The sequence below is a fragment of the Coturnix japonica genome, chromosome 2 (genome assembly GCF_001577835.2).
Source record: "Coturnix japonica isolate 7356 chromosome 2, Coturnix japonica 2.1, whole genome shotgun sequence".
NCBI classification, from domain to species: Eukaryota; Metazoa; Chordata; class Aves; order Galliformes; family Phasianidae; genus Coturnix; species Coturnix japonica.
In genome coordinates, this window is record NC_029517.1 from 24,336,987 (window position 1) to 24,349,929 (window position 12,943).

Consider the following 12,943-nt stretch of genomic DNA (forward strand, 5'->3'; position numbering starts at 1 on the left):
TCCATCCTACCACACTACACAGCTTGGGATCACCTGCAAACTTGCTGTGGGTGCACCCAATCCTACTGTGAATGTCACTGATGAAGATATTAAAGAGTATCGGTCACAGTTCTGAGTCCTGAGATTTACAAGCAGTGAATAAAATTCTTTGGTCAACAACTGGGTGGTTTAACCTGAGTGTTTTAGCAGCATGCAGGACACCAGCAGCTTGGTAACGGGTTGTAACCCAGGGCTCGGCCCCCGCACCTCGCGTTCAGCCTGACGTGGGGCTGCGGGGGGCGGCCGCGGCGAGGCGGGAGGAGGCTGGCGGTGAGAGGAGCTAAAATGGGGGTGAAAGGGTGAGGAGGGGGAGGAGTGGAGGAACACCGAAAGGAAAAAAAACGACGGGAGCGTGAATGAGCGGGGGGAGAAAGAGGAGCGAGCGGGAGCCGAGCGGAGCGTCCCGGCCATGGCGCGGCAGGCCGGGGGCAGCGGAGCGCCCCTCGTGCTAATAGGGCTGTGGCTGTGGCTGGTGCTGTGCGCCATCCGGGGCAGCGCACAGTACTCCCGCGGGGTGGGCCGGCCCGTCAGCTGGGGCCCGGCAGCGTCCTGCAGCCCACGCTGCCTTCACGGCGGGCTGTGCCTCGGCAACGGCACCTGCCTCTGCTCCAAGGGCTACGAGGGCGAGCTCTGCCAGCACGGTAACGGGGGGGCGAGGGGCGAGGGGTAGGGCAACGAGAGGTGAGATTGAGGTGCTGTCAATAGGTCAGGTTTTGCCGCTTGAAGTTTGCCTAAGTGTCCTAGGATTCTGCATTGGCTTGTTTTTGTCGTTTTCTCTAAGGGTGTGTGAACTTTCCTGAGCAAGGAAAGATGCTTTTGAGGCTTTGACTGCCGTCCAAATGTGAGGAATGTGAACTGATGTTTCTGGGTGGGATTAGTGAGAGAGGTACTAAGGAAAAGGCAAAAATGGGTGCAGGAGGCAGGTTGCTGTCTGGATCCCATGCTTATTCAGACTGTGTCGTGCTCGTAAAAACTCATATCCCAGATGTTACCTGGCCAGCAGTCGCTGGGATGTCCCACTGCCGTGCTGGGAGGTGTGAATCTGGGTTAGGATATGTAACTTGTTCTTGTGGGTGTGCACAGAATGATCCGTGTCTTGAAAAGTTTAACTTTGTAGCGCTGTGACTAAAACTCAGTAACCAGGAAAAACTGCCTTGCCTTATATCCCCAGTGAAGATGTGATGTAGTTGGTGTTGTATTCCGTCTAGTTCTCAACGCATTTCGTCTGAAATGTAATTCTTTCAGACTTTGAAATGAGATGCGTAACAGGTGCAGCAAATAGCATCTGGTGTGTAGGCACGGTAATGTGCTGCACTGATGATAATGCGCAGTGTGAATAGGGGGGAAAAAAACGTCTAATCTTTAAAGTAGATGGTCTTAAAACTGTTATTTGAATTTTTGATTGCAAGGTGACTGGACCCAGTAATACACACAAATCTTTGCTTAGTGCAGGTTTTGGAATAATTTTAGACATAGAATTATATGTAATGAATATAATGAAGGAAAGACACTGGGCAACAATTTGTGTGGGGCTTGCTCCAAGTGGGATTGCAGAGACAGGCAAGGCTGCATGTAGGTAGAGGTTCTGGTGGGGATTCTACCTCTGAGCAGTCCTTGGACCTCTGGACACAGGTACTGTAGAGTATTTCAGGTGCTTCTAGCATAACTTCTGTTCTAGCGAGCAGCTGCAGATCAGGTTCTTCCCATTCACTGGGGATACAGTCAGGCTTGTTCAGGGAAGGCAAAGAATAATTGTGGATATTTTGGCAAAGGGTGAAACCAGCATAAGAAAAAGATGTGCAGTTTGTAGGCTGTGGATTTCAGGATATTTTCTTTTCATCAGAGCCACAGTCCTATGTCGAAATGCTTTCTGAAGCCTTATGGAGAGTCTTCAGTTCTGTCCTATGAATATAACTAATACTTGGTTGTCCAAATGGTCACAGTTAGCCGATGAGTCCCAGCACTGCACAATACACAACACTGTCTTTTTAGGATCTCATTGCTATTCTCTTGGTTTCTTTCCTGTTTCACACCAGTGATTCCTACTTGCTATGCTTTCTTCGTGCTATTGATACCAAGTTTAACTGTTTGGTCTTCAGGGCAGAGCAACTCTTTCTCTCTGTATGCAACTCCGTAGTGATTCTCTGATACTGCTACCATGTTGGTTTTTGTGGGGGCAAAACCAAATACAATAAACCTGTGAAATAATACAGTAATAGGATTTTCCTTAAGTTGGGAGCTCTTGTGTGATATTCCCTGTGACTTAAGTATTTGATAAAAAAGCTATGTAGTGCTGAGTGCTGAATTGTTCTTTCATATGTCTATGTCCTTTATTTGCATGCAGGTACTCATTCTATGTTTACTAATATGAAAAATTCTCTATTCCTCAACTGGATTTTGCCCTCGAACTTCCACCATGCAGTGGCCCTATTCAGTGTTTATCTTTTTTCTCCCCTCTGTTTCAGAATTCTCACTCATCCAGGCAAAGGATAAGGCAGAGTGATGTAGAGAAGTCATCTCGCACCTGCAGTTAATTCAGAGGAGACTGAAACACGTGGTGTCCTGGAATTTGTGTGTGAATGAACAAATGTTTTCTCAGAAAGTCAGTCTGATTGAGGAGTGATTTAGGGCTAGAAAAAGGAGGGCTGTGTGTTCGGTAATTTATTTGCAGTCAGACTGGACTTCCCTTGAATTCTGCAAGACTGAGCTTATGCACAAGTCATTTCTTCTTCTCACCTCTTTTCTCCCCTGCTGCTTCTTGCCTTAAAATACCAAAAACTTCTATCACAGTCCAGCTGTATTCTTTTTACTTTTTTATATGGCTCACATTTTCTCTCTGTTCTGTCTATGATACAAATTCTTCCTTAGTTTTGAGGGTTTAAAAGTTTCAAAACGGTGCTCTCTGCGCAGGGATACCCTTTGCAGCATGGAATGGCAGAGCAAATATATCTTAGGAAATGTGAAGACAAACTGTGCATTTGGAGACTGAAAGAATACACATCTCTTATGTATTTTAGCATTAGCTTCAGTAAGTTTCACCGATGTTTGTTATCTTTCTTATAGCAACATGTTACCCAAAATGCAAAAATGGTGGAGAGTGCCTGAGACCTGGAAAATGCCGATGTCCACCTGGCTATGGGGGCAGATACTGTCATAAGGGTGAGTTAAACAACAAGCGTTAGCATGGAAAAGCTTAAAGTTTGAGAACAGATAAAATGTATTTGGGACTTCTCAACTCCAGACTTTAATGCACTTTGAAATAATGACCTTCATTCCCTAGACCTCTGGCTTTGCTGTCAAAAAATGCATGGTCTAAAGCACGGGTGTTCAGCCTTTTGATTTGCCTGGTCCACATTCAGTGGGGAGGAATTTTCTTGAACAATATATAAAATACATATGTTGCTCTGAAAATAATGCCTTGTATTTATTTCCATAAAAACTACAGTAGGTACAGAGAGCACAATCACACTATTTGATAGGGCAAATTCTCAGCTACATCGTCACCACCATTAGTTGTGCATTTTTGCTAGTGATGAACAAAAGCCTGCATTCAGTGCTTGTAAAAATCTGCACCAGCAGGTTTGCTGTCACCACTGCTGAAACACACCATCCACCACCTCACTGTGCTCACATCCACTGTTTGGCTTCCATAAATCTTCAGCAAATGCTGATGAATGTCAGTAGATGCCATTTTTTTTTTCACGTGGCAGAATTCAGTGACACACTTTTGCTTCATATGCATTTCCATGTCAGACGCCATTTTGTCCGGCTGCCCCTCTGCTGTTATCTGTCACATAGCAACAGATTTAAGGGAATACTGGAAGGTTCACCTCTACTGCCATATCACTAACATCCATCTCTGGTGTTGTTGGCCAGAGTAATAAAACAGGAGACATTACTTTTGGAGCAGCCTTTATATGTAATATAGTTAATGTATATCTGTAAGAAAACCTATTTCTATTTTTTTTCCTTTTTTTTACATTTTTTTTATTAAAACATAAAAAGAGAGCAACAAAATCATAAAACTAGTGGGATATTTGACCTTGTTTTTGTGAAACTAATGCATCAGTCTGGTTCAATGGCAGTGGCTGCAATTCTTAGTGAGTTCTCAAGGTGTTTGTCAGAGATTTTTGATGGAATTTTACTCTTCCTGTGCTTCATCCTTGATGCAGTTGTTCACAAGCATGTGTGCTGCCAAAATGTGATGACATGAATATTGTGAAGCGGGGGATATTTCTTTCTGGTAAGAGAGATCTTATTAAGGTCTCATAAAAACCATTTCTGAGTCAAATATCTGACTGCATCTCAGTACACTCCATTTGAAAAATTGCAGGTAACGTAGTTATGCTGACTGAAAATAGAGGTGCAACTACAGCAAAAAATTGCTGATTTTTTCAACAATCTTAAAACCTATTCTCAAATTCCTTTGTCAAAACTGCAAGCATGGCTGCATAATTTTTGCTGTTTCCAGGACCGTGTTTAGCTAATGTATCAAACTGCATAGAATTGTTTGCCATAACTTGAGTTGGCACTACAGTGCACCCTCTCCATGTCCCACTTTCAGCCCAGAGAGTGCCAATTGCACACCAGTGTTTGGTTGTTGCTGAGCAATGGATGTGCACCTGGGCTGGGCTGCTTGGTGGGCAAGAACAACGATGGCATATGGGACACTGGTTGGCCCCTGGATGGGCTGGGCTATGTGAGTGGGACATGCCTGCACTAGAGGGTCTGTGTGCTTGCAGGATAATGGTGTGCAGTGTCTGTACTGAAATTTATTGGGAGAATCTGAGATAATTTTGAATCTTGCAAATGCAGTGTTGATATGCTGTGTGATATTCCATGTTTTAAATGCTTCTGTGATATAGCAGACTTCCTGAATAATCAGGTGGTTTGAATAGATGGGTATTTCTGCATTAGGTGGCTGAAACTGGTATTGTATCTGTAAGATGGAAATATTGAGGGCAAGCTGCTAAAGATACGTAGCAAGGTATTGGTCATAGTGCAGGATAATAGAGGTAGGGAGTTACAAAGACCAATTTTTATGGTTTTGAGAAGCCTAGTAAATATATGCGTGGGTTGGAAAGGGCAATCCAGGAAACACTGCTAAGCTAGGATAAAAAGAGAAGCAAACTTGAAACGGATTGAGGGGAAACCTGTGTAGTAGGTAAGGTAATCCTGAGAGTGATGGAGAAGAAATCACTGGTTTTCTTTCAGCAGAAAAATCCTTTCTGTGACTCTCAGAAACTTACCAACAGAATAATTCTGAACAGAACAATTCTGAAATGAGGAGGCTTACTTAGTTGGCCTTTACTAAAGCACCACTTGACTGGGCTGTAGTCATAGTTCCATTCGTCAAAGTAATAATGCCCCTCACTTCTTCCTCTTGTTAAATGTAAGAACTGTCAGGAAATGAAATACGTGAATCCTTGACTACATAATACTGGCTTATCAGCTCTGATTTGGCTAGATTAATGAGAATACATGTCATTAATTGCTGTGATGTATCTGCTCGACTGTTGGTTCACAGTTTTGGTGGGGGGAGGTGGCAGTAGGGCCACCATGATAATCATATTTGTTTGTACTCTCATCTTAAGTGGCCAAAAAACTCGTGCTTAATTTTAACTACGTTTTGAGTTGGCATGTGCTGACATCCTTGCTAATTCCTAATGGAACTGTGCCTTGCTGTAAATAGTCAAAATTTTAGTCTTTACAGATGTGATAAGTAGTTGATGATCGGCCAGCTCTGTACAGATAATTACTCAGTTACCTGTGCTGCTCCTGAATGTACTGTGCATGCTGTTTCCCTGCAGTAAGCTGTGAAGGAGGCTGTCAAAACGGTGGAGAATGCATCTCTGTCAATGGGGTGGTGAAGTGCCTTTGTGCTTCTGGCTGGACAGGATCAAGATGCCAGGAAGGTGAGTGTTGACAGTATGTCCTGATGGCAGCCTGATGAGACTCAAGTAGTAAAAGTAGAAGTAATGGATATGAATAGATCATTGAAGTAGTCTCAGGTTTCTTTGTCTCAGGATATATCAATAAAAATGTAGCGACAGTGGCTATTTTAACAGGATTAAGAGGCTAATAACTGTGGAACACTGCATTATAGGAGAATCAAAGAACCCACATTACTGGTATGTATTCAGACAAAATACTGTCAAATTTATTCCACATTAAAGTGTGTGTATGTTAACATTTAAACTTAAATACACTTAGTATATATATTTTTTCTTTTTTTCATTTCCATGGTCCTGGAAATGCCTTTAGAGTAATTCTATTTGAGCATCTGACCTGGAATAAAATGTATTTTGCTGTTTTGAGTTGTATCATTCTGAATATTTCATTCTGTCAGGATTCTTCTACATCAGTTTTATAAACCCTGCTCTCTTTCCCATTCTTTTCTTCTAGCAATTTGCCCTCAAGGTTGCAGGAATAATGGAGCTTGTGTGGCTCCTGGGATTTGTAGCTGTCCAGCTGGATGGGTCGGTGGAGCATGTCACTTAGGTAAATAACTTCTGACATTTTCCTTGTATCCCTTCTCTACTTGTTTGATTTACACAGCACAGTGTTCAAATCTTCAATGCCTAACAAAGCTGCTAGAAAAGTGTCTTGGAGCAGTAAATGAGAAGTTCTTCTGAATACTGGGGTCTTATGTATATGCATCTGGAGCAGATGGCTTTTTAGTTTGGTCAGAAAGACAGAACTTTGTCACCTCAACTGACTTCAAATTCAGATCTCAATTGTTGCCAAGTTCATTACTTTGAATACACTGTATTTATGAAATATTTACTGTAAACCGAGAGTTCAGTCTAAAGAGCTGAAAAACAGCCACTATAGAAATGCTATCACTACTGTTACAGTTTTGAAACTTCATTTTACAGATGTGGAGAACTTGCTTCTCACTTTGAGAATAAATTGGGAAAATCAACTCTAGGCGTTTTTAAAAAAGCAAGAGAAAGTTGTCTGTGATGGAGATTAGTACTGACTGACATTCCGACTGAACAAGTACTTGCATTTCAGAAAATCATGATTCACAAAAGCAGATGGAGGTTATACAACCTTTAATCTGCTCAGAGCTGCATGGCTCTGTATGCCTGTAACAGCACTGCCCAGGTGCTAAAGGCAATAGTCCCGAGCCTGAAAAAAAAGCTTTTTGTTTGCTCTGTGGGACACTGAGAGATGGTTCTTTTAACCATTGCTTTTGACCTGGATATAGTGAATGCAAGGTCTCTGGTTTAAATCCTGCTGCATATGAAATATCTGTGTGGCTCAAGGAGTTAAAATTGGCTTGTATTAGTTCTTCTGCAATATGTATGTTGTCCAGCAAACAAGAACAAATAAATAATGTTCCCATTTGATCGGGAAAATGTTTATTCTTTGTATTCAAGAGTGTATTGAGATAGAAGGTGATATGAAAAGATAAGTATGGGACATAGAGAGAAGTTGCAGAGTGCCTGGTTCTGCTCCCTGCACCAGACATAATGGTAGAAGTGTTCAGGTTCTTAATGTCAAAATAATGTTTAACTAGTTAAAACTTCTTCCAATTTGAGCTCTCCTAGCAAAGGGGCTCATAAGAAAATCGCAGCCCTCTTGTTTGTTGTCTTGACTGCTGTCAAGGGGGCACACTTATGGCTGTGCCTGCTTACTTGACCATTGTGTTTTTGGTCTCCCACTCTTCCTAAGGAAGAACGGCAACATGTAAGCAGCACCTAGTACATACAAACTGTTTGCATGTGGATGTGTGGATCCAGTAACTGCCTTATAGAAGTTTCAGCAGAAATTTTTATTGTTCCCTGTAGTGGAAATGCTCAGTCATGGCTCGAACCAGTCATTGAGCACCTGGTGGGGAGGCAGGGCCAACCCAAGGGAGCTTAGGTGCATGCAGTGACCAGAATGGATGGAGCCAGGATCCAGCCCCTCCCAGACCTCCTTTAAGGGTTGGCAGTGGAGGTGAAGGTATCTCACTGGAGATCCTTGTGTACCTAAAGCCTTACAAGAGTAAACAGATTTATTTTTTTCTCATTTGCTTTTGTGTCCATGATTGCTACATTTGGGCTTCTCACTTACTGCAGTCCTGAACTTTGCTATGCTGCTGTTATTGCTGTGCTTTCCATCAGTGTTACATTGTCTAACTCTCATGGAGATATCCATCTGAAAGACAGTCTGAACTTTCAAGAACGATAGAAATGATAGCATTTTAAAAGGGGAAGGGAGCACAAATAAGACTAGATGTACTGTGGCTGTATTCCAGTGAAGGCCACGAGGTTATAAATTGAGAAGCATGGATTTTTGGTTCTTCCATTGTGCTTTTATTTATGCTGTCCCAACATGGTTCACCAGGGAACAATTCTGTTAGTACAGTAAGACAAAGAAGAAAAATGATCTTGTGTTGTGCAGAAGATGTACTGTGTGTCTGGTGCCTCGTTTCAGCTGTATGTAAACTGCCTTGTCAACATGGAGGAAAATGCATAGCTCCGAACGTGTGCAGATGTCGACTGCCCTACTCTGGTCTACAGTGCTCAAAGAAAAGGAAGGAATGAAACAGCTTCAGCACAGATAAGCTGTATTTTCTTCTTGTAACTCTTCATACAGAAATAAAATCTGGGGGAAGAGATAGGGAGGAATGTAAGCGGTAACTAGTTGATGTCAGGTAGCTTTTTGTCTTTAGTATTCTGAGTAAATGCATTTCTCTATGAAAGAGGTGTATTGCTGATAGTAATAAAGCTGTTAAAAATATCCAAGTGTGTGTAGTGTATGATGCACTCTACTGTGTGTGTAGTGTATGTTTTTGTGCTGTTCTCATTTTTCTTCATAAGCAGAACTGCTATGTCTCGGTTGATAGAGCTGACCTTGAAGTAAAATTTACTCTTCAAATAAAATACTTTGGATCGGATGTGTGCTCTTCTATCTGATTATTGTTTATTTTTCAGACTGGGATTGTTGTGTTTTATTATCAGTGTGTGTTTTTAAAGAAGCACATGAAACAAAACCTCCTTAACTCATAGTGTGCCCCAGTGGCGCAGTGGTAGCAATGCCGCGTTGCAACACCGGAGGCCCGGGTTCGAATCCCCTGTGGCGCAAGTTGTAGAAGTGCCACTCTGCTACACAGGAGGCTCGAATCCCGGGGGTTTGACTCAATGATCTCTAAGGTCTTCCAACCTGCACGAGACTATGATACTATGATACTATGATATCATCAGAAGGGGTTATTAGTGCAAGTGTAACTCATCTTTGTTGAGATGACACAGTAGAAAGCAGAAGCATGAAGTTTGCATCTTTCTGGAACATCAGCAAACTGCAAGGCATCTTATCAACAATCAGAATTTAGATCTGTATGTGCTTCCTGTCCCTCACCACAACCAGATTTGATCTTGATCAGTTATGCTTTATTTTAAAAGTGTACACATTCAGACAGGTTCACTTTTACCTTCTAAAAGCTTAATCCATGCTAATACTCTAAGAGTCCTTATCTCGATCACTTTTACAATTAGAGTATCTGATCATTCCTCTGCTTCCAATTTATTTCTTTTCCTTATCCAAGTAAGACAGGAAAATCTTTATCTCCCTTCTGGAGATGTAGACATCAGTGATTCACGTTCAAGGTTGTGTCTGCAGGAGCAACATAGTGGGGGATCTGTGGGCCTGCAGTGAGGAAGAGCCCTTCTTGCTGTGGATCACTTGCACAGAGGATGCTGAGGCTGCCCAGGGAGGTTGTGGATGCCCCATCCTTGGAGGTGTTCAAGGACAGGTTGGATGGGGCCCTGGGCAACCTGATCTAGTAATTGCGGAAGTTTGGTGGCCCTGCCAGGCACGGGGGTTGGAACTTCACGATCTTTGAGGTCCCTTCCAACTCAGATCATTCTGTGATTCTGTGATTCCTTCCTGGCTATTTTGGCCTCATTCAGGTTTTGCAGCCTTCTGAGAGGGCTGCAGATCTGATTGAGACTTCAAGCGTTGTTCCATGTTTCTTGAAATCTACAGCACAGGAAGGCTTTGCCAAAACATGCAAGTTGAACCAGGCCAAACATGGTATCCCTCCCAAGGGAAAATGAGTTAGAAGGACATGTTTTTCCAGGGGTGAGACACTAACAAACATGGACTGGAAATAAAAGAAATGGGGCATTCACATTTACTGAACTTGTCTAGAAGAGAAACAAAGCATACCAAGGGCAGACGGAAGACACTGAATGGCATATTTGTAAGGCTGTTCTTTTCTTTTATGAGGTAGTCGCTGCTTTGTGTAGTCAAGAAGCCTTTCTCCACCCTCGCATCAGAGGCTGTTGCACTTGGTTCATTTGGAACCTGCTAGAAGCCTGTCTTCTGGAAGTTTTGTTGCTGGGAACGTGGGACAGAACAAGAGGAATGTATTTCTTGGTGCTGCTTTTACTGTGATACCCTGGGTTTTTCAGACACGCTGGTGAAAAATGTGGCTTTTGCCGATGGAATAAGATACCTTCCTCAATACATCTTGAGGAGGTTTTTGTGACAGTGTAATTCTGTGTCTGTGTCACAGCAGAAATTCAGAAGTCCAGCTGAATACCATAAGTGAAATGCTAGTCGCAGGGCAGTGAATGAAAGAAAGAAATGGCATCAGCCCCATGGTTACAGAGCAAATGAACAGAAGTAAGTAAATATGAGGTGGCACAATATCTCAGCATTGTTCCTGGAAAGCCTCACTTCTGATAATAAAGCCAAGTGTGACAATAACAGTGATTAGAACCTAAGAGTCGTATTATAGGCATATAAGACAAAGGCCTATGAAGCAGATCTATAGTTGGTGTGTCTGAGCAGGCCGGAACAACTGCTAATTTAAATAGTTACCTGTTTAGAAGTAGTTAAAATGAATAAAGCAGTGATTTGATGGAACACACCAGAAGTGATGGTATATTTTAGAAACAGCTTGGATGTAGCACCATCTTCTGGCTGAGGGGTTTGCTGTGTCTATGGGTTGTTTTTTTCTATTTTTAAGAAAATCCATTTAAATCTCCACAATATTTTTAGTAAGTGTCCTTCTCATCTCAAGTCAAACATAATCATGATGTATTATAGATGAGATCTAAATGATTGTTTCCAGAGTTGCACGTATGTCTGTGTAAAGAGCTGGCAGCATTCACTCTCTTTTGTTTGTTTCTCCATTCCCTCCCACTCTCTGGAAGGCTGAACATGCCTTATACTGATGCTCTGATTCTCATTTAAATGACTGAGAAAATTGTAAGGGAGGTGCATTGGTTGTATTTCTAATATTCTGTCACTAAGAGTACACATGGAAGGGTGAGAAGTGTTTGTTTCTTATATACTGTATAATTTACCATTTACATTTTATATTCCACAATCAGTGGTTGTACCAAGGGTGGAATTACTTGGTTTGCTTTAATCAGATATCTTTTTCTAAGCTGAGTGGTGAGAGAAAGTTGAATAAATTAACCCAGCTATGCCACGTGCTGCTTTCTTAGAAGAGAAACAGCATAAATCTCTGTAGTCATTGAAAACCTCTTCCTTATGACTGTACTGGTAGTTTTCCTGCTTTGTGTGCTTAAAGGAACACAGCATAGATTGGCACCAATCTTTTAACTAGTGTAGCAAAAGTCTGGATGTGCTTTCCTTGACTCAGCTTGCATTTGGAAGATGTAAAAAGAAGTTATTTCTGCCTTTAGCAACAATGAAAATCAGTGGGCAATACTAGAAGTTATTATTTAAAACCCTTTATTCAGCCTGAAATCCTAGAAGGGCATTTGTATTGGTTCGGTTCTGTGAACAGAGGGTTGCACAAAGTCATTAACTAAAACACTGTTCCTGGCACCTCATCCTTGAGAGCACCACCTCTGTAGCTAAATGATGCGTGGAGTGGGGGCTGCTACAAAATGAGCTTATGCAATATCAGCATGGCCACGTTTAGAAAATATTGTGTATTCAAGACTTCAAGCCTGAGGCATCAGCTCCAATAGCTGGTCAGGTTTTGTTCATAGAGATCTTTGTGAGCTGTGAGAAAGGAAATAGTTCAAGTGAATCAAGTTTTAAATAATAGAAGAGTTCCCAGCACCTCTGGCTATCAGCCACCTGGATGCTGGATTAAAGGTAAAGGCCATGGAGCCACTGAAACTTACAGTGCAAGTGGAGGATTGAAAACACTTCTGAAATACACACTGGGAACTTAGAAATCATTCTGAAATGGTGCTGAGCTCTGAAAATGCCACTTTACTTTGCAGAAAGGATTAAGAGGGATATGGAAAGGTGAGGAGAAATGTAAGCTCACGAGAGCTCTTACAGCTCTGAGTGGCAGGAGGCGTCCCACAGTGGCAGAAAATGGCAAAAGGAATAGGATTTTCTTTCTATTCAGAATTACTGCGTATAAATGGAATATGGGTCATAAAAATAATGAGGCTTTTTTGTTTGCTTGTTTTGTAAGAAAAACATCCCACAGCCCCAAAGGGAGTTTTGTGTCTGTTAGCAGAATTCATTCTCTGAAAGATAGGCAGAAGGAGGAGGGAAGCTTAAAATAAACCAGAGTTTCATTTGTTCCAAAACTGATTTGCTGCTGGTTGGAGCTAAAAATTAGTGGGAGCAATAGGAAATAGGGGGGAAAAAAAGGAAAAAGCCTTATGGCTTGCTTACAAATAATTTCTGAGATGTATACAGGCATCATGATGTGCAGCAAACTCCCACTCTTACCATTTAAGGCTCAGCACGGAATCTCTCTCGGTCAAACACTGCCACATTCCCCTAAGAAACATTATTTTCTCATCTTTCCAAATGCTGTTTCAGAATATGAAAGAGTCTTAGAGACAGCAGTCGTTTTGTACTGACGTACACACAAGTGAGTGTAAGTAATGAAGAAGAGTCAGAATCTGGCTGCTGGATACAAAGGCCTGCCACAGATGATACACCAGAATTAATCTGCTGCTGGTTG

The 12,943-nt window shown here is 42.0% G+C and overlaps 1 protein-coding gene across 1 annotated transcript; it reads left to right on the top strand.

Annotated features, from left to right (window-relative positions):
• The first annotated feature begins 362 nt into the window (after window positions 1-362).
• Window positions 363-8,929, top strand: LOC107309133 (von Willebrand factor D and EGF domain-containing protein-like). The gene is made up of 5 exons (XM_015853668.2): window positions 363-680; window positions 3,103-3,198; window positions 5,850-5,954; window positions 6,445-6,540; window positions 8,467-8,929. The coding sequence occupies exons 1-5, from the start codon at window positions 449-451 to the stop codon at window positions 8,574-8,576; spliced, it is 639 nt and encodes a 212-aa protein (XP_015709154.1). The 5' UTR covers window positions 363-448; the 3' UTR covers window positions 8,577-8,929.
• The last annotated feature ends 4,014 nt before the right edge of the window (window positions 8,930-12,943 follow it).

What these genes read in the sequence shown, in the direction of transcription:
- LOC107309133 (XM_015853668.2), top strand. Translation starts at nt 449, where the DNA reads ATGGCGCGGCAGGCCGGGGGCAGCGGAGCGCCCCTCGTGCTAATAGGG. An exon ending in GGGCGAGCTCTGCCAGCACG is followed by an intron (nt 681 to 3,102) that starts GTAACGGGGGGG and finishes TCTTTCTTATAG; the next exon opens with CAACATGTTACCCAAAATGC. An exon ending in CGGTGGAGCATGTCACTTAG is followed by an intron (nt 6,541 to 8,466) that starts GTAAATAACTTC and finishes GCCTCGTTTCAG; the next exon opens with CTGTATGTAAACTGCCTTGT.